At 53.7% G+C, this 23,490-nt stretch overlaps 1 protein-coding gene and 1 long non-coding RNA gene across 7 annotated transcripts in view; one reads left to right on the forward strand and one right to left on the reverse strand.

The window, feature by feature from the left end:
* The window catches only part of LOC119514319, a 32,740-nt gene extending 27,539 nt beyond the window's left edge, over positions 1 to 5,201 (reverse strand). For 3 of the 4 annotated variants that reach the window (XR_005212790.1, XR_005212788.1, XR_005212789.1), the window contains exons 1-2: positions 3,458 to 3,608; positions 1,985 to 2,047 (exon numbers count right to left, since the gene is read on the reverse strand). This is a non-coding gene — a long non-coding RNA (uncharacterized LOC119514319). Of the gene's footprint in view, positions 1 to 1,984; positions 2,048 to 3,457; positions 3,609 to 4,724; positions 4,918 to 5,121 lie in introns of those variants that run through there. The other variant, XR_005212787.1, reaches the window with a different exon arrangement.
* SLC13A2 (solute carrier family 13 member 2) lies at positions 1,067 to 23,490 on the forward strand. 3 transcript variants are annotated; one of them, XM_037810032.1, is made up of 13 exons: positions 1,136 to 1,251; positions 5,715 to 5,853; positions 15,203 to 15,331; positions 16,041 to 16,177; positions 16,277 to 16,482; positions 16,925 to 17,105; positions 17,224 to 17,346; positions 19,279 to 19,497; positions 19,714 to 19,802; positions 20,092 to 20,213; positions 21,291 to 21,452; positions 22,086 to 22,223; positions 22,680 to 23,490. In XM_037810032.1, the coding sequence occupies exons 3-13, from the start codon at positions 15,305 to 15,307 to the stop codon at positions 22,851 to 22,853; spliced, it is 1,578 nt and encodes a 525-aa protein (XP_037665960.1). In that variant the 5' UTR covers positions 1,136 to 1,251; positions 5,715 to 5,853; positions 15,203 to 15,304; the 3' UTR covers positions 22,854 to 23,490. The 3 variants fall into 3 exon arrangements, with proteins under 3 accessions (XP_037665959.1, XP_037665960.1, XP_037665961.1); XM_037810033.1 differs by lacking the exon at positions 5,715 to 5,853 and adding an exon at positions 1,354 to 1,401 and having other exon boundaries at positions 1,163 to 1,251; XM_037810031.1 differs by lacking the exon at positions 5,715 to 5,853 and having other exon boundaries at positions 1,067 to 1,251.

The raw sequence follows: 23,490 nt of genomic DNA on the forward strand, positions 1-23,490 counted from the left end.
GACTTAGCCCAGATGTCACCTTCCCCAGGAATCCTTCCCTGGTGCTCCTGCTGCTCTCGTTCCACCCAGCTACCTCTCTGGCTTGGTCCTCCCTTGGGACACTCTTAAAGCATGTTTGTGTCCTCAGGCCTCAGTCTCCCCATCTATAAAATGAAATAGTAACACCCCATTCGTGGTGTGACTATACCGAGTAAATCGCTTAACTATCTTGTACTAAGTGTGGAAAAATTGTTAGCAATTACCAGCAGAAGCCTGCTCATCACTGCGTCCTTAGCACTAAACACATAATTGACGCCAAGTACTTATTTGATGGGTGGATGGATAGATGGGAAAATGGAGGGTTTCCAAAATATGAGATGATCGTTGCTGGTCTCCCACGGCAGTTTGGGATGGGAGTGGGAGGGGAGGGAGCAGGAAGATCCTGAAAGAAACTCGCTTTTGTCTTTTGTTATACCCCTAACCCACATCAAGTGCTCAATATACCATGGTTGTCTGATTTGAGCATCACAATGGAAGGTGCTACTGGAGAATGAGGAAGTGGTTGTTCCGAGAGGTTAAGCCACTGGATCAATGTCACCTGGTGAGTAAGGGATAGAACCAGGACTGGTGAGTTTTGAGTTTCCTTGACTCCAGGGGGGTGGGGAAAGGGCTTGCTCTGGGCCACCCTCAATCTTAGAATAAGACTCCTAGAGGGCAGGGCCTTTCTGGAGGCGGAGCCACCCCACTCAGGGTCCCAATAAACTGCTGAGCTGAGAACCTGGCCTCTGGGGAATAAAAGGGCCGTGAGGCTCCCCGGACACCTTTGCTTCCCCTACTTCTCCAGCAGCCTTGATGAACAGAAAGAGTTAACTCTGGGCCTAACTTCTTGAAAGAACAGGAAGCTTCTATTCCTTGATCTCTTCTCCCTCCCTTTCTTGGCATAGTCTTCCTGATCTTTACACCTCCTACAGGTCCCTCCTCCTTACTCTCACCTCCTGGACTCCAAAAACACTCTGATTACCAGGGTGGGTCAATGGTTAACACTCAACTGGCTTTATATAAGTCTCCAGCCTGCCTGCCTCTGGGCCACCTGCCGCCCAGCCCTCTCCCTCCTGCCTGCTGCCCGGGGGCAGTGGCGGCCGTGGACTAGAGGGCTAGAGGGGCCCCACCATGGCCACCTGCTGGCAGGGCCTTTGGGCCTATCGCTCCTACCTGATTGTGTTCCTCCTGCCCATTGTCCTGCTGCCTCTGCCCATCCTTATCCCCACCAAGGTAAGGACTCGGGTTTAACCTCCAAGGGGCTGGGGAGGGGACTGTCTGAGCCAGGGTCGGGCATCCTTAGGACGGGTCATAACCTCCTCTCCATCCTCCCAGCTACACTGGAAGGAGGCAGTAACCTACGGGTCTTCTGAGGGCTAAGAGGTAAGAGGTCAAAGAGGGCTTTTGCTTGGCACCCACTATTGGGCGCTGCTATGAATTGCTTAGGTGTGCTTGAAATCTACTGTCTTGGGAAACAGGGAGCCCAGATCCATCAAGGAGATGCGGGAGGGGGCAGATGGGAGTTGAGCTGCCTACTGTGTGCCCACCATGGGCCTGAGCTCAGTGGGGGATGGGAAGAGCTGCCTGGGGGTCTGGGGGAGATCCAGGGGTGAGGGGCATGGAAGGGGGAGGAGGAGGAAGCTGGCCTCAGGCACTGTGTAAACAGAAAAGGAAGGAGCTCACCTCTAATCCCAAGGGTGAAGTCTGCTGAGGAGGAAGGGTGGGAATTGGAGACGGGACCCCTGCAGAGTGGGCACCCACAGAGACCGTGCCCTGGGTGGAGGGGGAGCTGGGCACAGCCAGGCACCACTGCCTCTGGCACCCCCAGCAGCTGGAGTCAAAACTACCGCTCCCATTCATTTGCACCCCCACCACACGCTCTGCACTGGGCACCCTCTCCCCCACCTTGCGAGGCAGGTTGACTGGCCCATTTTACAGATGGAGAAACTGAGGCTAAGCTACTTACCCAAGGTTAAAGGGCAGATCCTAGTTTCATGGATCTTGAATATTATACAGTTGGAGGGCTCCTCTGTAAGAAAAAGGACACAAAATTTGAATCTAAAATGAGCATGGGGCTCTGGGAAGGGTCCATCCAGGTGTAGGGTCTTGAAGCTCAAGCTTCACAGGAAAACTCCCTCTGGCAAGTCACCCAGCTGGGAAGTGGCAGAACAGGGGGTGTGGACTGACTCCATAGCCTCTGCTGGGGCCTCTCCCCACAGCTGCCTCCTGGAGACTGAATCAGAGCCCCAGCCTCCACCCCACCCCGCACTCCCAGAACAGCCCATTAGGCCATTTGAATCTTGTGTCACAGGTGGGGAAATTGATGCAGGCTTTTTGCTCATGGTGTCCCAAAGGGGTAAGGGGCTGGGGGAGGGGGCACGCAGCCCCTGGATCTCTGATACCCTGCAAGACGACCCTTGTCTCAAGCCAAAGCCATTGGCATCTCAGTGCCAAGGACCCATCAGATGGGTTTTCAGACATTCTAGGCCAATTGTGTTAACCCCACGATGGAAGCCAGACTGGGGCTGTGATTTCCATTTTACCCACTGAGGAAAGCACAGACCAGCAAGAGTCAGTAACTTTCCCAAGGTCACACAGGAAAACTCAAGGCAGAGTCTGTACTAGAAGCCAGGCCTCGCAGTGGGTGTGCTATGCGTCAGGGACACTCGCCTTCCCTCCCCCTCGTCCGGTCACCAGATGCTGCCTCCCCTGTCCTAACTCGGAAGGACGGCCACTGGTCCTATCTATGGGAGGCCAGTCCCCTTCACTGGGGCCCGGAACACCAGCCTCCCTCAAGGACTTTGCTCCTGCATCATTGATTTTTCCTTCTCTGCCTGATCTCTCCCATCAGGGTACAAACAGACTCCCATTTTAAACAAAACAAACCCTCCCTTGATCCCAGATGCTGCCTCTTTTCTCTGCCCCAAAGACATTGTCTGCACTGCAGATCCACTTTGTCTAGGTCCCCAAGACTCCACCGAGGGAGCCCTTGTCATCACCTTCCATGTTACTAAACCCGTGGACTGTCCTCACCCTCCCCAGCCCCTCAGCAACACTTGCCACAGCTGATCACCTCCTTTTTGCAGTACAGCCTTCTCTTGGCTTTGGGCACACCTTCCCCTGGTGTTCCTCCTGCCACAGCCACTTTTCCCAGCTCTAACACCTGGCTCTGCACGTTGGGGTTTTCCTGGGTCCATCCTGCCTCCCCCCGACACACTCTCCACCATGTGATTTCACCCCATCCCGTGGATTTACAAAGCATCTCCTCTGACAATTCGCCAGTGTGTAACCCCAGCCCAAAGCTCTAAACTTATATTATCCAACTAATACTGGACTTCCCCCCTTGAACGTCTGTTTTATACGCAGCACACACTTTTACACACCCCAAATAAAACTCTGTTTCCCCATCTTTCCCCACTGGCTCTTCCTGCCATCTTACTCATCTAGAAATGGTTCATCCTTCTATCAGGTTGTGCTCAGAGTCATTCTGGATTCCTCTCCTTCCTTCACATCCACATGTTTCAGCAGGTCCTGTTTATTCTATATCCAAAAATACTCTCCCTGGAATCACTTCCCACCACCTCCACTGCCTCCACCCTGGGCCAAGCCATAGTCGTTTCTCAGCTGTCTCCTGGCCGTCTCCTTGTCTCCATCCTGCATCCCTCCCCCGTCCATTCTCCACCCACAGTCAGGATGAGCTTTTCAAAACACAAATAAGATCACGTGGATCTCCTGCTTAAAATCCTACATTGGCTTCCCATCAAACTTAGGATAAAATCCAAACCTCTTAAAGTGGCCCCGAGCTCCCTCAGACTCCACCCCTTATCCTCTACCTTCTACCTCCTGTTCACTCTTCTCCCCACCAGCCTTCTTTCTGCACCTTAAGTTGCTCCTCCCCTTGTCTGGAATCTTCTCCCAGACGCCTCCTTCTCCTTCCTTAAGTTCCACTTAAATCTGCCTCCTCAGAAAAGCCCTCTCTGACTACCCACAATCACTCTCTGTGACATAACCCTGCTATTTTACTTACAGGGCTCTTACTAGCTAAAATTATTTATTTGACGACTTCCTATTAATTCTCTGATTCTCTTCTCTAGAATGTAGGCTTCCTGAGGGCAGGGGCTTTGTCTTGTTTCATGCAGCATCCCCAGTGCCTGGCACATAGCAGGTGCTCAAAAAAATACTTGCTGAATGAATGAATGAGGGCAAAGAGGGTCCATCTTGAATTCCTGTCCTGAATTCCTGTTGAGTCTTTTCTCTCTGCAAGGAGTTCCAAAGGGGAGGGGAAGAGCCCTCCATAATAATAATAGTTTGCCATTTACTGAGTTTCTTTTTATGTGCTAGGCATTGTGCTAAGCATTTCCAAGCATTAGTTCATTCATTTCGCACAATAACCTGAGTTACTGTGAGGTTACTACTACCTCCATTTTACAGACATGTAAACTGAGGCCCAGAGGGATGAAGTAATTTGCCCAAAGTCTCAGCTAGAAAAAGGCAAAATCTGGACTGGAACCCAGGTCCTGAGGTCCCCACCTATGGCTGTCCAAGAGGGAAGGGGGGCACCCCCATGGAGCCCACCTCCTGAGTCATCCAGCCTCACATCCAGCCACCCACCAGTCCATCCTGCAGTCAGAGATCTCTACTGACCTCTTGCCCTGTGCCAGGGGTAAAGAAAAGGAATGCAGATGTTTTGTCCTCACACTGCTTACCGTGTAGAGGAGGAGATGTGTTTTTGCCACAACAGAGGCACAGCCAGAAGAGGGAGCAGATCGTTCCAACTGAGTCAAAGAAGAATCAGGAGCAGGTGACATTTGAGCTGGCCCTTGAAGGCTGGGTGAGATTTCAACAGTGAGGCGTCAGCAGAAGGCAGGTCAGGGGAAGGGGACAGCTGAGGTGTAGGGGCTGGAAACAGAAGGATGTGTTAGAGGATTGGCAACAGAGCCCCTGAAATGCTAGTTGCCCCAGCTTGAGGTTAGGGGCCTGAGGCCTTGTCACTGCTTCCCCATCCTGCAGCAGATGTCAAAGATGCACCATCAATGTGCCAGAAAACTTACACCCTTACACCCATTCATTCACTCATTCATTCGCTTATCAGTGAGCACCTACTGTGTGACAGGTCCTGTTTAGGTTGGGGGGTTGGAATTCAGGAGAGAATAAAATGCCACACGTGTTCGTGTGGAGCTTGCATTAAGTGGGAAGTGACTATGGCTTGGGGAGAGGCTGCTGTTGATGGGGTGGCCGGGCAAGGCTTTCTGCGGAGGTGATATTTACACAAGAGCCAGCCAAGCACAGCTCTGGGCAAGGAGCCTTCCAGCAGAAAGCGCAGCAAGCACAAACGTGGGTGAGCTTGGCTGACAAGGGAGAGGGACAAACGAGGCCAATGTGGCTCCCGGTGTGTAAGTGAGGAGAAGAGAGCTCAAGTGAAGTTCGTTGAAGGGGGAAGAGGTCAGACAATGTCAGGCCTACCGGGGAAGGGGTAGAATTTTATGCCAAGGACAGTGAGGGGCATTGAATGGTTTCAAGCAGAAGAGCGACCTGATCTGATCCTATTTTAAAACTCACTTGGTCTTCGCAATGACCTTGGGAGGTAGATATTCCCATTGGCTAGATGAAGCAATTGAGGTTCAAAGATTATTAAATAACTCGCTCGGGGGTCAAATAGCTAGTAAATTGGAGTTAAAAATGGAAATGCTTCGCAGGCCTCAATGGAACCCTCTGTTAAAACATTCTCCAATGGTGCCGGAACAGAGCTCAGCTAAAATCCACACTCTATTCACAATAAGAACAGAAGGTGAAATTTCTTAATCTGAATCACCTGCACTCCTAAATACAAGAACAGTAAGTGTGTGTGTATATGTGTGTGTGTTAAATTTGTGTAACTAAAATGCCCATAATGTAAGCTATTCCTGGGCCCCAACAACAGATTAGTTTTCACCATAGGCTTGAAGACTGTACAAGGAATTTGTACTTCAATTCTGGGAACTTCATCTTTTGAGACTTCTTGGCTCTCAGTCGAGAAGGCAGAGTCCAGTGAACAACACGTGGGTTTTGGAGCCAGGTGGACTTGGGTTCAACTCCATTCCAGAGCATGTACACATTGTGTGACCATAGCCAACCTCCCTGAGCCTCTGCCGCTAAGAGGCTGTTGCATAGATGAAATGAGATAACCTGTAGATGCAGAGTGCCTGACACCCAGGGGCTCAGTAAACACTTCACCCTCTGCCTCTTATCTGAATTCCTAGGTCCCTGGAAAAAAGAAAGAAGCCTCGGACACTGGCTTCTTTCCACAACAGCTCTGTTCCAAGGGGTGCTGTCCTCAGGGGGGCCTCAGCTATTCTATTCCCACCTAGGAAACAGGTTTTCTGGCCTCCTGGGTGCCCAAGAGTAGGATTAGAAGGTGCAAGTCTCAAAGACTAGCAGGATCCCCAGAGCAGACAGAAGCTTCCCCAACTTGGATTTTGTCCAGATTACCAAATCATTGTCCTGCTTATCAGCACTGCAGAGGTGAAAGGTCAGGCTTGGGAAAACAAGGCAGAATCTTCAGCGGGCATGTGAGGCAGGCAGTGAGGGCTAGGGCTGATGTGAAGATCCTCCTGCCTGTCCTTTTGCCCAAACTGTTATATCAGGAAACCTTCCCCCCACTTTTGTTTTCTCAGAAGCCCCTTGTCTCCCTTTGGCCTCTTTAAAGCAGAGGATGATGCAACAAGGTTATTCACTTAAAAGGACGGGAGCACACCTAAACGAGAACAAGCTGAGGCTATTTACCCAGAGCGGGCTGTAGCCAAGAAGTCAGCCGCCCCCCACGAGCATAGGCAGGGCAGCGGGAAGCTTTGGGGTGAAAAACTGGGAAGGCTTCAGGTGTGCTCTGATTGGACGTTCTCAGCAGGGGGGAGGGAGGGGTCCAACCAGAAGCAGGACATCCTACGGGATTGGCTAGGGGAGCATATTTGGCTTTCTCTGATTGGTTCTGAGTTGGCAGTGGGGGCAAAAATTAGGGAAGTTGGCAGTTCCAAATCCTCACTGTTTGGAGGTGGTTGCTGTGCAGGTTGCGGCTTGGCTTCCTGAACTAGTTGCTGCAGAGGGGGTGGGTCATCTATTGTCGTGCGTGGTCTGGCCATTGTGTTTGTATATTCAGTTTCTCAAAGGTATTAGGCACTTGGCATCAGCTGGTTGTTACTCCTGGAAAGGATATCCTCCCCCAGCCCTCTCTGTGCATGCTTCCCCAAGCCCCTTCAGCCGGGCTCCTCTCCTGGTGGTCCCGGCTCAGGCACTGCCATGGCCCTGCACCCAGCCACCCGGGACCAGAGACCTGGGCGTTAGCCTTGACTCCTCCTTCTTCCTCCTCCCACCCTATACCCATCCCACCTCCTGACATCTCTGGAGTCCACCCTCTTTTCTCCATCTCTGCTGCATCTATCACTAGCTTACATGCATTTTTTCCATATTTTAAAAACTGTATCTCAATATAATTGGTTTCCTTTGTAGTCCTATGTATTTTATTGAATGCATTTAAAAACATTATTCTAAGAAGGGGTTGGAAGGCTTCACCAGGCTGCTAAGGGGCTGGTATAAAAAAGGTAAGAACCCCTGATCCAGAGATTTTTCTAAGTATATACAAACATTTGCGTGCATATTTTAAAAATCACTTATGGCGGCATCAGAGTGACCTGACCATGTCACTCTGTTTGCTTAAAACCCTCGAGGGCCTTCTGGCTCCCACTGCTGTCTTCTGGATAAAGTCCTTGATCCCTCTCAGGGCAGACAAGGCTCTTTGGCAGCACACACCCCTCCCTGGATGCACCTTGATCTTTTAAGCCTCGTTCTGGTTCCTCTGTGCTTACTGCCTCACCCGACTCCTTTTTAACACCCGCTGAATTGCTACTTATCCCTTAGCACCTGCGCAAGTGTCCCCTCTCTGGAAGCCTTCCTCAGCTCAGAGGGAGAGTCCGGGAAGGGGCCCCTTGTCTCCGGGCTCCCACTTTTCTGCTCGCTCCTTTGCAGGGGTGCTCACAGGCTGCCACCTGGTGCCCTGCCTCAATCCCCAGACCTGGGAGGATGTGCTCACTGCCAGCAGCACCCCCACTTGCCAGGGGCAGCAGGGCAATGCGAGAGGCCCACTGTGCCAGCCTAGCCCCACCCCTGGGTTAACCTTCAATCGCCAGGAGGAATAAGCAGCGGAATCTCTGGGGCTGTGGGCATATTGGCAGCTGCCCCACAGCCACAAACCGTGTTGTGCCAGTAGTGGGTAAAGGCCTTGGTGCCCACAGGTCCCACACCCTCCACACACCCAGGGTTCAGATTCTGCCCTGCATTCCTTGGCACCCTCATCTCTCCACTTCTGCCCCTGCCTCCACCTGACTCCCCAGAGCCCAGGGGCACATTCCCCTCCCAATGCCAACCCTGCCTGCTGCTCACAGGGTACCATCCTCTATAGCCGATACCTGCATAGTCACAGCTGTGAGCCCGCTTCATCCTTACAGCAAGCAGCCCAGCAAGGTGGAGGCTTGTTTCTCTCATTCCCAATTTGTAGATAAGGAAACTGCATAAAGAAAATGAGTGTGTGCATAGCTGGAAATGCTCAATGTTGCTTACAAAAAACAAAGCTGAGAGAGGTGAAGTTACTCACCCAAGGACACACAGCAATAAGGCCAGGGTCTCTGCACTCAGGTTTTCTGACCCCTGACCTGTGCTTTCCCATTACAGAGGAAGCAAACTGACAGCCTCGGGGTTTGGAAGCCCTCTGAGGGTTCAGCTCTTCTGTCCACTGTGCACTTTGCAGGACAGACTGTCCAGCCGCGACCCTACGGACCAGCTCACATGGGACTCCCTGAGCGCCAGGGCTGGGCCTGACTCCCATCTGTATCCATTCATTCATTGGACTCTCTGTAGCTGCCAGGCACCCTGCTGGGGCCTGGAACACAACAGTGAGCAGAAACAAGAGTTGGACCCTGCTCCCTGGAGAGTATGGTCCAATGGCAAAGATTGATATTCATCAAGAAATTAATAAAACTAAATGTTTAATTGCAGACTGTGATGAGTACTGTACAGAAGAGGTAGAGAGTATGCAAAACATGGGGAAGGGGAAGACGCCCTAGCCTGGAAGCCAGGAGGCTTCCCTGAAGCAGGATCATTTCGGCTGAGATCTCAAGAATGAGTAGGGCAAAGTGGGGAGGAAAGAACAGTCCGAAGAAAGGGACCCAAGGGCAGACCCTGTGGCCGGAGGGAAGACAGAGCGTTTGAGGAACTGGGAGAGCGCCTGTGTGGCTGGAGCAGAGAGAACAAGGGGCAGGATAAGGCCTGAGGCCTAGCCCAGACCTCAGGGCTTCCTAAGAGCGAGGGGGAACCACTGACGAGATTTAAGCTGCTTTTGGGGGAGTGGGTAAGGGGAGCAGTGGATTAAACAGATTAGTACCTTGAGGTCACTGTGGCTGCAGTAAGGAGAAAGGATTTCAGGGGTAAGAGAGGAAGCTGGGATGTGAGTAGGAGTCCAGGTGAGAGCTGCTGGACCCGGCTCATGGCCTAGAGCTGGGGAGAAGCGGATGGGAGGATTTGAGGGGTAGAACCAGCAGGACTGTGGACCTGGCCCAGTGAGTATTTGTCGAATGAGTGGCTGAGGAACAGACTGAGGACCTGGTGACTGCCCTCAGGGAGTTTCCAATAGCAGGGGCTGCCTGGGGGCGAAGAAGAATGGGGAGCTGAACAGGATGGCTTCCTAGGGAGAGAGAGGTGGCACAAGTGGGAAAGGAGGATTTTCAGACCAGGCCAGCGCCAGGCAAAGGACCAGAGATGGTAAGACAGGCCTTGGGCGAGGCCAGCCAAGGGGAGGACAGCCAGGGCTTTACTCACTGGACAAGCCGGGTGCCAGCCCTGTGCAAGTGGTTAGAGACTCAGGGGCAAAAAAGACCCAGCCCCTGTCCTCAGGAGCCCATAAACAGATACAGAGAGAAGAGGAGGGGCACAGCCAAGGAACAGAGTGGAGAGCACTACCCTGCTGGCCTGGGGAAGGAGGAGGGGGTGACAGAGGCAGAAAGAAGAGCATTAGTCACCAAGAGAAAACTCTTCCTTGCTGGTTTCTGAGTTCCAGGAGGGACCTCTGCAAACAGTGATGCAAGCTCTGCGTTGCACAGCTCCACATACAGATGGGATCCGTGGAGCTGTGCAGCTCAGCAGCCCTGGGGAGCTGCCGGTGACCAGGGTCTAAGCCAGTTGAATTTCATGCCATAGGCTGCCAGCTGGCCTGGGAGGACAGTGTGGTCCCTGAATTCCACCTGGGCTGGACCCAGCTAGGCAGCATGCACCCCCAAGTGCCCACTTCCAGTTCTGGGAATTCTGACCTTGGCATCAGACAGACACATTGTGGGGCCGAGAAGAAAGGATCCTCCCCTTGGGAGGTGGCCCGGGGGCTGGCACAGGTCCTAGGGGAGCCCCTCAGAACACAGCCAGCTCCCTGGCCTCAAACCCAAACCCTCAAAGGTTCAACCAACAAACGCCACTAAGGCAATGTTCCTGGACCGCCCCCCTGAGCCTCAGTTTCCTCATCTCTCGATGTGGATGATGAGAACTGATGCCTCCTGGCAAGGCCGTGAGCATGAAATGAGAGACAGTGTGGGCAAAACGCCCACCTGGCCGCCCCACTGCTGTTGGTTCTCCATCCTGCCTCATGCCAGCTTCACTGGGGCTTGCTGAGAACTCTGCTCCAAGCCAGGGTCTTAAGTCCACAGTGGGGCTTAGGACTAGAAGTTTAGAAAATCCCCGCAGGGATGCAGGGAAGCCACAGAGGTTGGTGCTAGATAATATTTTATTTCCCTTTGCTTTAAGACAGGGGATGGATTCTAATCCACTTTTTTTATTCATATTTTTATTGTGCAATATAACATCTATACATAGATGTGATAACTTTCCAAGTGCAATTTAACAAGTAGTTAGAGAGCAAACTGCAGACTATTACAGTTTACAGTTCCACAGTTTATTTCCTTATTGTGAAATATAACATATATACAAAAAGGTGATAACTTTCAAATTACAATTTAACAAGCAGCTATAGAACAAATTTCAAAGGATGCTATGGTTTACAGTTCCACCATTTCAGTTCTTTCCTTCTAGCTATTCTAATACCCTAGCAACTAAGAAAATTGTATAGAGATTCAGAATTCATAATCCTTTGTTAAATTCTATCTTGTCTGTTGCTACTCCTTCCTCTAGTTTAATCACTTTCCTGATCTTCAAGGATGTCTATTAGGCAGTGACCACCCTAACCTGTTCATGTTGAAAAGAATGTTGACATTATGGGAAAAGGGGACACATCTGGTTGATGTTCTTGAAGAGGCTATTGCCTCTGGGTTTTGGGACTTAGCTGGCATAGTTGCTCTCTAGAGGATTTAAGTTTCTGAAGAATAAAACTTAGTGAATGTTGCCCTCCCCCCTACGTGGGATCAGACACCCAGGGGAGTGAATCTCCCTGGCAACGTGGAATATGACTCCCGGGGAGGAATGTAGACCCGGCATCGTGGGATGGAGAACATCTTCTTGACCAAAAGGGGAATGTGAAAGGAAATGAAATAAGCTTCAGTGGCAGAGAGATTCCAAAAGGAGCCGAGAGTTCACTCTGGTGGGCACTCTTACGCACAATTTAGACAACCCTTTTTAGGTTCTAAAGAATTGGGGTAGCTGGTGGTGGATACCTGAAACTATCAAACTACAACCCAGAACCCATGAATCTCGAAGACAGTTGTATAAAAATATAGCTTATGAGGGGTGACAATGGGATTGGGAAAGCCATAAGGACCACACTCCCCTTTGTCTAGTTTATGGATGGATGAGCAGAAAAATAGGGGAAGGAAACAAACAAACAAACAGACAGACAAAGGCACCCAGTGTTCTTTTTACTTTAATTGCTCTTTTTCACTTTAATTATTATTCTTGTTATTTTTGTGTGTGTGGTAATGAAGGTGTCAGGAATTGATTTAGGTGATGAATGTACAACTGTGTAATGGTACTGTGAACAATCGAATGTACAATATGTTTTGTATGACTGCGTGGTATGTGAATATATCTCAATCAAATGAAGATTTAAAAAAAAAAAAACTTAGTGAATGAAACATTTATAGAGTCTCAGATAGGGATCCAGGTATTCTTTAGGGTTTTGGGGACTCCCGTTGACTTGGGCTCATCATACTGTGGCCATTCGGCATATCTAGCTGAAGTTTGCATAGGAGTAGCCTCCAGGGCATCTAATCCACTTTTGTGGATTGGACTGGCAACCTGGTGAAGACAATGCACCCTTCTCACAATAACTGCTTTTAAATGTGAAAAATAAAATGCATAGGATTACAAAGGAAACCAATTGCTTTGAAATATAGTTATCAAAATATGAAAAAAATTTGCAATTCGGAAACATATATGCTTCTTTATTAAGCATTCAATAACAAGGGCTAGTGGTGTAAGTATGTGAGCAATATTTTTAGATATACTTTGAGATAACTGCAACTGATCTGTACAGGTATCTTATCTTATACCTGCAATCAAATGTCTGTGATTTTTATGTTGACAAAATCACCTACAGTGCCATTAACAGTTCAGTGGCTTTACGGCTTACGTTCATCACCTTAGTCAGATGTTAGTGACAAGATGATACTGTTTTCCCATCCAGCTTTATGGATCGTTGGAATTTCATGCCCCAGTTAAGAACCCCATGACCCAGGAAGAGCAGGTCACTGAGTTGGCGCTATAGCTGGACAGATAGCCCAGAGGCTGGGATGGGGACACAGGGCCAAAGCCACCAGGGCCAGGGATGGCTTCTAGATGGACCTTTGAGACAGGTTTTGGGTTTTGATCCAGAAACAGACCAACAAACACAGAGAGGGACTCAGGGAAGTTGTAAAGGTGTGGAGGAGTCATGGATCAAACACATGGGAGCTCAAGGGGGCAGGTCTGACCAGTAACAGCTCCCTTTGGTACCTGGAAATAGGGTCTCAGAAGTGAAGAACTTGCCCAGAGCCAGGCGATAGGAAGTGGCAGGTCCCGGGGGAAAATGGCAGCCCCTGGCTCTGTTTGGATTCAGGGCAGCCAGCTCATTTCTCATATACCCCACTGGCCAGGGAGCCTGAGGCTGGAGGACACCCTTGAAATGTGAGGTCGGTGAGGACAAGAAGGGTTAAGTGTGGAGAGCGGGGCTGGTGAGAGGGATTGAGCTCAGGGTAGAGGGTAAAAGCTGGGGCTCAAGAACCGGTGGCCTGGCTTCCCCACTCACTATTTGTGTGACTTTGAGATATTTATTTATTTATGCCTTTGTTTCTTTACCTGTGAAATGGGGACAATAATCATAACCTTGCATTCCAAGCACATAGAGCCCAACACTCAGGACGTTTCTGCTGTTGCTATTGGCAGAACATTCTTCTTGAATCAGCAAAGCGACAGTCCGCCCAGCCCCCTCCTTGCCTCTGCTCAGAGAGTTCTGGGTGGGTGGGGTGGGAGATACCAGGGTCCAGAGGGGCCGGCCTGCCCTTAGACCAAGGGGAGGGCTGGGGAGGGTGAGTAACCGGCCTTTAAATCATTGCAGGTGGGGAACTGGGTGCAGAAACACCAGCCTCAGCAGAATCAGCCACCTGCATGGGGCGGGGGTGGGTCTCTGTTCCAGGGTAAAGGTGACCCTGACCATGGGGCTGATGAGTTCATGTCCAGGGTGGGGGAGAAGGGCCAGAGGTTTCGTGGAAAGAAAGCGAGCCTGGGCCAAGTTCAGCTGTGCAGGCTGCTCACTGTCCACCTCTGGGGGCGCCACTGACATAGATTACAAGGGAAACGTTCTTGGGGGTCCTTGGGGTTGTGCAATACAACCACCTTGCCTGGAGTCACATCCTGGCTCTGCCACTCCCTAGTTCTGTGACCTTGAGCAAGCCACTCGCCCTCTCTGAGTTCACCTGGAAGGTGGGACCACAAAAACCACCTTCCATCCAAGGTACATGAAAACACCAAGCCCTCAAGAATGGCTTCCTCTTCTGCCAGGCCCCACCCCCACTTCTATCCCCACCCACATGGGACCCTTCCCAAGCATCAGGATACCAAGGGGGGTACAGAGATGGAGATCCCAGTCTTTACCCAGTGGGGAGATGGAGAGGCAGGGCAGTTGGGGAGAATAAGGGAGGAGGGTCCCTTCTGTCCCCACCTCCACCTCCCAGCCCCACTACCACCCAATCCCAGTGTGTGTTCCCTTCCTTGGCAAAGAAAGAGCCAGCAGGCGCCCAGCTCCTGAGGCCCTGGATGCAGGCGCTCCCTTCCCCGGAGGCCTCCTTCTGGTTAATGATTCCCTGGCCCTTCCTCCCCTGCTTATGTAGCAGCTCTCCTGGGGAGCGTGGGCCCCTAAGGTCTGGGGCTCTCTGGCCTCCATTCCTGCCTGAAGTCAGGCCTCTCCGGACATGGGGCATCACCCGGGAAAGGGGGTCCCCTGGATCTCAGAGATATGCAAGACCACCACTCCAGATCACCCCACAATTCCCTGTGCAGTGCAGGGATGGGGAAACCTGTTACATATTCTACACATGTGAACAGTGCCCCCTGAAGTTGTGCAATGTGGCAGACACGCCAGAATTGCTAAGAAGGAGATGTCCTGCCGTTCCCACCCCAAAGCTTTCCAGTGATTCATTCATTCAGAAAATACTTGCTCCAAACCTGCTGGGTCCTGAGAGCCAAGGATCCAAAGGCCACAAAACCAGCGCTGTCTTCATGAAGCTCACTTTCTAACAGAGAGAAAGGACACTAACTAGATAGTGAAACAAATACATATGACAGGCTGTGATGGAGCCAGGAAAGGCCGGGGGATCAGGCAGGAGAGCACGCTGCCCAGGTCCCACTCCTTCCTCCACAAGACCCGTTGCCCCCAGCCTCCTCCTTGGGCCAAGTGGGGTCTGATACCAGACTTCAGGCTCTCTGGCCCCCTCCAGTGTGGCTGGAATATAATGTCTGGGTGCCCCGAGATTAAAGACCAGGTGGTGAGGGCCTTGCGTTGCTTTTTTATTTCCACTTGGAAATGAGACCTTGGGCTTAAGAATCAGTGACTGTGGGTTTCTCCAGCTCATTCCCTCTGTTACAAATGGCCTATTTTCTCACGGGTGGGGGTGGTGGGAAATAAGAGTAACGCTGGGATACAGGCCTGTCCCCTCCTACAGCTCTGCCGCCCCCTTCCCTCCTGCAGGAAAGTTACTGCGCCTACATCATCATCCTCTTGGCGCTCTTCTGGTGCACCGAGGCTCTGCCCCTGGCGGTCACCGCCCTCTTACCCATCATCCTGTTCCCCATGATGGGCATCATGGACGCCTCTGAGGTGAGTTCCCCCACCAATGCCCACAAGACGGAGGGTCTGCCCCGGTAACCAAGGAAACCTCCCCATAGCCAGGAAGATGCAGAGTGTATGGCTGGGGCTGAGGGGTAATTCAAGATGGGAGTAACTAGGCTTAGGCCAGGGAGGTGGAAAGGCCTGGTACCCCAGGAGCAAAAGGCCTTGAGAGCCAGTGAAAGAGCTTGTATTTTTCAGGTTCAGTGGTTCTCAGAACTGGAGCCTGCATCAGAATTGGCTGGTGGGCTTGTTCAAACATTGACTACTGGGCCCCCCCAGGGTTGCCGCAGCAGTAGGGCCCGGGGTGGAGTGTGAGTATTTTCATTTCTAGCAAGTTCCAGGTGCTGCTGCTGCTGCCGCCGGTCCAGGGACCTCACTTTGAGAACTGCTGCTCTAGTTTCTAGAGACGGCACTAAATTATCTATCTCCCAGTCCAGGGCTTGGAATATGTGTGGGGAATCAGGGCTAGAGCATCTCTCAATCATTCCTGAGCGGGAGAAAGAGGGAGTTTGGCAGGAGGAGAGGAACATGGTTATGGTAAATGGTGGATAATCCGAAGACCATTCGCCGTTGGTTCCAAGGGCCCAGGGGAACCAGGTCAGCTCAAAGGTGGGTCAGTAACTCTGCATCCCAGGAGCCGGGGGCACAGTGGGAGGCCCCAGGGTCTTCCCGCCTCTCAGCCGAGCCTGCCCGTCAGGTCTGCATCGAGTACATGAAGGACACCAACATCCTGTTCCTCGGGGGGCTGCTGGTGGCCATCACCGTCGAGCACTGGAACCTGCACAAGCGCATCGCCCTCCGCGTGCTCCTCACCATCGGCGTGCGGCCTGCACTGTGAGCAACCCCACACCACCTGGGGCGGGGGAGGCGTCCCAGGCATCCAGTCCCCAAAGGGACCTGGGGACCCCAGCGTGTCTGTCTGTCCGTCCCCAGGCTGATCCTGGGCTTCATGGTGGTCACAGCCTTCCTGTCCATGTGGATCAGCAACACGGCCACCACGGCCATGATGGTGCCCATCGCGCATGCTGTCCTGGAGCAGCTGCACAACACGACCGCCGGCAGGGATGTCGAGGAGGGAGGTGACAACCCCGCCTTCGAGCTCCAGGAGCCAAGTCCCCAGAAGGAGGTGACCAAACTCGGTGAGGAAGATGAGGACAGACCCTGCAAGAAGTAGGGTGACCAACCCATCCTGGTTTGCCAAGGACTTCCCCAGTTTTAAAACAAAAAGTCCCTCCTCCCAGGAATCCCCCCAGTCCTGGGAAAATAGACGGTTGGGCACCCGAGCAAGAAGGGAGCTGGAATCCGGGCAGCAGCCATGGGTCCAGGCTCCATTCTTCCTGTGTGGCTCAGATAATCCTTGTCCCCTCTCTGAGCCTCAGTTTCCCTCTCTCAAGGGAGAAGTTGGGCCAGATAGGGTAGTGCCAGGCCCTGTCGCACCTGGAGGCAGCCCCTGCCCTCCTCCCAGCCCAGGCCTTGGGCTGCTCGGTGATGAGATGCCCCAGGAGGGCCGTCGTCCTCCAACCACATTCCCTGGAGCTGGCCCTGGGTCCACCCCCTGCCTCATCTCTCCCTTGCTCCCAGATAACAGTCAGAAGCTCCCCGTCCCACCTGTTCCTTCGGAGCCACGGGCACATCAGAACCAGCAGCAGCTCCGCTTCACCAGGGGCATGAGCCTGTGTGTGTGCTACTCGGCCAGCATCGGGGGCATCGCCACGCTGACGGGCACCACGCCCAACCTGGTGCTGCAAGGCCAGGTCAACTCGTGAGTGACCGAGGGACAGGGCTGCCAGGGGGCTGTCCACACACTCACCGGGAGGCAGCTGGGCTGGAGGCATTACCCACCAATGTCACCCAGCCACCCGCATCCCATCCTGCTCCAGGCTCTTCCCTGACAACGGCAACGTGGTGAATTTTGCCTCCTGGTTTGGGTTTGCCTTCCCCACCATGATCCTCCTGCTGCTGCTGGCCTGGCTGTGGCTGCAGATCCTCTTCCTGGGGTTCAAGTAAGTGGTAGAGTGGGTGTGGAAAGCCCAGATCCCCCAGCCCTTACCCTCTGGGGGCTTCCAGTGGGGCCCAGGTGGCAACTCCCGGCAGCTGTTGTGGAAGACGGTACAGTCACCATCCCAGTGAGAAGGCCTCCCCCCACATGGCCCCCGTGTGCACTTGGTCCTCTACTTGAGCCCCCAGCAACCCAGGGAATGACTGGGTGGGAAGTGTTACCCCACTTAGCAGATGAGCAAACTGAGGCTTGAGGCATGAGAAGGAGATTTGCCCCGTGGTGCACAGCTAGATTTGTCACCGCTGGGATTGAAAACCTTGTCTTCTGAGGCCCAGGCTGGTCCTCTTCCCCCAGTGCTCCACAGCCCCTTGGTAAGTGCCTAATGAAATCACACTGAGTGGGGTCAGTCATAAAAGCACTTGTTGAGCACCTACTGTGTGCCTGGCCCCGTGCTGGACACTGAGAGCACTAGCAGTCCTTGAAGTTTACCATCTGATGGGTGATGATAAGTGGGGGCCATGACAGAGGGGAGCCTGTCTGCCTCGGGAGCACAGAGCAGCCCAGGTTACAGGGGATTCCAGAGGCCTCTGGAGTAGATGATGCCTGAGCTGAACCTTGCAGGACCAGAAGTCAACCAGGTAAGGAACAGGTAAAGACACTCCAGGCAGCAAGAACAGCTTGTACAGAGGCCTAGAGGCAAGAAAGAACAGGATGTATTCAGAACTCTTCTTCTGTGTGGCTGAAACATAAAGTGCAAAATGGAATGTCAGTGAAAAGCCTGACCTTTTGCCCATCTTCTTAATTTTCTATTTCCTAACTCAACCCAATGGAAGCATCAACTTTTGTATGAAGCTTGTTTCATGGACTCCATCCTTCTTAGACTCTTTTTTCACTTGTCTACTTTGCACATTTCTTTATTATGAATTTATTTTCTATAGTGTGCATAACAAATAATTCAATACGTAAAAAAAAAAAAAGGAATGTCAGAAGATGAAGCTAGATGTGTCGGCAGGTGCAGACTATGGAGGGTTTTGTTTGCTATATGGAGTTGGGATCTTGTCCTTGAGGCCAGGAGTAGTAAATAGGCTTCATTCCTACTTCCAGTCCTGGGTAACTGGTAGTAGGTGTTTGGAACTTTGAGTTGAAAATCATTGTGAGTCCCTGCTGGGGCTCAGCTGGAATCCAGTGTTGTGATTGATTAGTGATGTCTGCCATGAGTACAGGATACAGGCATGGGGGTGTGAGTGCTTATTATTTGCCTTTCCTGCACAGGCAGAGGGGCACCATTGAAAGCCTTTAAGCATTATTGCTATACTTGGGAAAAAAAACACACGGGCCAGTGTGAGGAGGTTAGGAGCTGTGGTCAAAAGAAGCACAGTTCCAGATAAGCACAGTTCAAAGATGTGGGAAGCATGGTCTTTGCCCTGGAGGAACTCACAGTCCAGGAGGAGGGCCCACGTGAAACGTTAAATGTCAACACAAGCCAAGCAAGCAGCACAAGGAAGTGGTTAGCAGCCTCCTGTGCTTCTGGGCTCAGTCTGGGCAGAGGACACAGAAGCGGTGGGGATTTCCCAAAAGACTGCTGGAGAAGGGGAGCTGTGAGTCTGTGCTGCTAGTTCCTCCTCAACCTGGGCAAGGGAAGGCTTAGCACAAGCAAACCCTTGGAGGGGAAGGAAGCCAGTGAGGCAGATGGAGGAGGGCCATGAGTGAGGAAACCCAGTTCACCCCACCCCAGCCCTGCCCATGCTAAAGGAGAGCCATGGCCCTTGGAGGGTCTTCTGTTCTTCCAGAACCTGGGGTGGATCCAGGGTCTTAGTGTCGTGACCCTGAGGTGACCTCTGGAGACCTCAATTTTTCCATCTCGGCCGCTCACAGCCCCCTGCTCCCCTGCCTGGTGCAGGACCCTCATGAGCTGCCCCTGCCCCTTTGCTTGCAGCTTCCGGAAGAACTTCGGCATTGGGGGGCAGGAGCAGGAACAAGAGCGGGCAGCCTTCCACGTCATCCAGACAGAGCACAAGCTACTGGGCCCCATGTCCTTTGCAGAAAAGGCTGTCAGCATCCTCTTTTTCATCCTGGTGCTGCTCTGGTTCACCCGGGAGCCAGGCTTTTTCCCTGGTTGGGGAAACCTGGCTTTTTCTAATGACAAGGGGAAAAGGTGAGGGTTGCTGGGGCTCATGAAGCTGGACGAGGAGGGATGGAAGCAGGGCCCCCAGTGCAGAATGGGAGTTGACATCGGGGGGGCGGACTTCCTGGGGGGGTGTGTGTGACATGTTTTGGGGGGCGGGGAGGAGGCTCCTCTCTGCCACCCCTCCACCCTGGGGCCCTGAGCAGCCCTGGGCAGCAAAGCCTGGCCTCTGTGCCCCACCCACAGCATGGTGTCCGATGGGACGGTGGCCATGGTCATCAGCATGATTTTGTTCATCATGCCCTCCAAGATCCCAGGGCTGACCCAGGACCCAGGTAAGTACCTGGCCTGGGCAGGGAAGGTCTCCAGGTCAGCTGGGCAGCCCCTGCCTTCAGACATGTAATGTATTTTCGCCTGTACTTGGCAGGGGTAGACAAAGCCCAGAGAGGTTGGGGTGACTTGCCAAGGTCCACAGGGACTTGGGGCAAAGTTGGGATATTGCAGAACTGAGGCCCCCTCCTGCATGCATTAAGCTCCAATACGGACCCTCACAGAGGCCCCAGGTGGAAGGGAGGGAAGGCTTGTTCTCTCCAGGTCACCTCTCCTCCTCTGCTTGGGGAGTAGGAAATCCAGAGAAGCTGAAGGCCCCTCCTACCCTGCTCAGCTGGAAGACCGTGCATGCGAAGATGCCCTGGGGAATCGTGATCTTGCTGGGTGGTGGCTTTGCCCTGGCCAAGGGCAGTGAGGTGAGAGACCCCAAGCTCCCTCCCCCAGGGAGAGAGGGGTCCCTGCTTCTGTCCCACCAAGGGAAGACTGGATCCCTACTTAGGAGTTGCCCGATGGGCAGAGACTTTGTGGCAGCTGGAGGGACTTAGGTTAGAGCCCAGTCTGAAAGAAGGGAAACACAAGCCATAGGGACCTCCCCCACTCTCAGAGCCAAAAACAGAACGAGATAGCTTTAGCATCCAAGCTACTGCCATTGGGCTGACCCAGTCTGCCTGCTGCAGCCACCAGGGGGCACCATGGTCACTCCCAGTCTGGCTCTGGGGACCAGTGTGTCTTTCCCCAGAGCCTCCATCCCAAAGTGGGAAATCCTAGACACTGCGCCCCAGCCTCAGGGTCCTGGCTGAGCCCATCCACTGCACAGACGGCAGGCGGCTTCCTCCTTCCCTGGAGGTTGGGAATTGGTGCCAGGGACTCCTGGGTCCGTGGTTCATTTTTCCATCAAACTCTCATTGAGCAAGCTAGGTGCTGGGTGCACAGCTCCCCGGGGCTCACTCGTGGTCTGGCGTTCCAGGTGTGGGCAGGGCGGGCAGAGTGGACCTGGAAGGCCTTGAAGCTTTTCTTGACCCTGTGGTCTTGTCCCACATTGTCCTGCCAGATTTCTTCCAGACTCACCCAGGGCTCTCCCCACTCTCTCCCTCCCTGCCAGGAGCAAAGTCCACTCTGCCCCAACACACTGGACTGGAGGGGACAGGGAGAGGGCTAAAGTTGTCCAGGGACCTTCTGAGAGAGGTCAGGAGGGCAGGAGGAAGTGGGTCAAAGGTGTTCACTCCCACCAGCCCCCAGGTTTCCCAAGAAGGCCCCTTGTCTCCCTCTGCTCGCTTCTCATTTGCTCCTTCTCTCCTTACCCAACTGTTCCTCCAGAGTAGGAGAGTGACCCCTGGGTTCTAACTGGGCCTTATCTTGCCCCGCCAGGGTTTCTTGACTCTGAAGCCTTGAGAGAGGTTCTGGCAAGAGCAGGACCCTCCCACAACCTCGGCAGCAGACTCCGGGGCCCCAGAAAGCCCAGCCTCTCACAGCCCACCCTCCTCTGCCCACAGCACTCAGGCTTGTCGGATTGGCTGGGGTACAAGCTGACCCCACTGCAGCACGTGCCGGCTCCCGCCATCGCCTTCATCCTCTGCCTCCTGGTTGCCACCTTCACTGAGTGCACCAGCAACGTGGCCACCACCACACTCTTCCTGCCCATTCTGGCCTCCATGGTGAGCTGGCCCTGCAGACACACCACCTCCAGGCAGCCCTCCTGCCCACCCCCACACAGGGGTTCTGCCTGCTGGGCCAAGTGGCCTGTCGTTGCCATTCCTCTCCTCTCCTGAAGAGGACCTCTGAGCTTCCACCCTCCCCCAGGTTCTTGAGCTACCTTGGGTCCCAAAGCACTTTAGCCCCTGACTCACCCCCATCCTTGGTGGCGTCACCCCCGGAGCATCCTGATGGGGCGTGCTGGTGGCCTCGCCCACCTCCCTGGTCCAGTCTCTGCTCTGGTCATTCCTGGGCTGAAATTGCTCCCCAGAGCGTCCCCAGCCCCTTCCTCCCCAGGTGTGTTCCCACAGCCTTTGATGACACCCCCGAGCCCCTTTGAGATCCGTTTTATGGGCCCCTCCCCCCACCACGCCCTGCAGGGCGGCGCAGCACACTCATCCCCTCCAGAGAGGCCAAGGGGCCCTTCCCAGGTCACACAGTGCCCTCGGGCAGAAGCGTGTGTGTATGTGTGTGGCTGGGGTGAGGGTGGGGGGTTGTATTCTTCCTCAGAGAGGGGGAGCCGGAGAATTGGGGGTCCCGCCTCCTGCTGTGGGACGGGGACCCAGCTCAGCCGGGCTCTGCGGCTCCCCCTCCAGGCTCAGGCCATCTGCCTCCACCCGCTCTACATCATGCTGCCCTGCACGCTGGCCTCCTCCCTGGCCTTCATGCTGCCCGTGGCCACCCCGCCCAATGCCATCGTCTTCTCTTTCGGGGGAGTCAAGGTGTCCGATATGGTGAGTGGCAGGGAGGGCTGAACGTCTCAGCCTCCTTCCTGCTCTGCCTTTCCATCTTGGTGGACCACAAAGCAGCTCAAAGCCACTGGGAGTCTCAGTGTTGAGAGGGGGCCCCATCTGGGCAGGAGGGGTGTGGGGCAGCTTGGGACACAACCTCCTAACCCAGGCATCTTCCTGCTCTGCGAGGGAGGGCAGGTGAGCAACATGGGGAAGGCTCCAAGGCGCCAGGGAGATGGTCCCTGTGAGCTCACAGACAGCCTCCCTTCTCCCTGTTAGCACTGGGGACAAAGCAAGGGGCAGGGGTATTGCCTAGTGACGCAGGTTAGACCACAGAGAGGACTTCCCGGGGAGAGTTCACTAGTGGGAGGGCTCTTGAGCACCCCTGAACACCCGAGGGCTGGGTGCCGGCCCAGCTCAGCACCTGCTAACTCAAACCGGCTTTTGCCCCCTCCACAGGCCCAGGCGGGATTCCTGCTCAACGTCATCGGGGTGCTTGTCATCACACTGGCCATCAACAGCTGGGGCATCCCCATCTTCAGCTTGTACTCCTTCCCCTCCTGGGCCATCTCCAACACCACGGCCCAGTGCCTGCCCCCCCACGCCCTGCCCTCCACCACGCTCCAGCCCTAGACCCTTGACCAGCTGCATCCTGGCCAAGCCCAGGAAGACCCACCCCCATCCCCGCTCATCTGAGCCAGGAGGGGACACCCCAAGCTCCAAGCCCTGGGTCAAAGACAGAGAAAGACACGCGTCTACATAATCCTGTGTGTCTGAGGAAAATGTGTGTGCGTATGTAAATAAATACGTGTGTCTGTGAGCACGTCTGAGGGGCGGTTGTGTGTGTGTACATGATCGTAGGCGTGTGTGCTGGACGGTGTCCATGTGTATATCTTGTGCACGTGTGTGAGTTCCCAGACAATACCACATGCCATCTCTGCATCCCAAGGCTCAAGGGCTTTGTCTTCCCAGCAGGGTGACCAGACCCTTTGCACAGTATTTATTGACACTCAGGGTTGGGGTAGGCTGGAGGGGAAAGCCTACCAGCAGTTGTCATGGGAACAGCCTCTGGGATGGGCCCAGCTTTCTGAGGTCTTCCCAGCTCTCCTGGTTTGGGGGAGCATTTGAATATTAGCCTATTAAAGTCTTTTGCAGTAGAGTGTGGGCTGGTTTTTCACGGCGCTCTCCAGGGCAGGTCTGCGGTGTGGTTCACGCCCCAGGGTGGGGGTGGGGGCCTGGCCTCTGCCCTGCACGGCGGCCCTCTTGGCAC

The sequence above is a fragment of the Choloepus didactylus genome, chromosome 18, assembly GCF_015220235.1.
Source record: "Choloepus didactylus isolate mChoDid1 chromosome 18, mChoDid1.pri, whole genome shotgun sequence".
NCBI classification, from domain to species: Eukaryota; Metazoa; Chordata; class Mammalia; order Pilosa; family Megalonychidae; genus Choloepus; species Choloepus didactylus.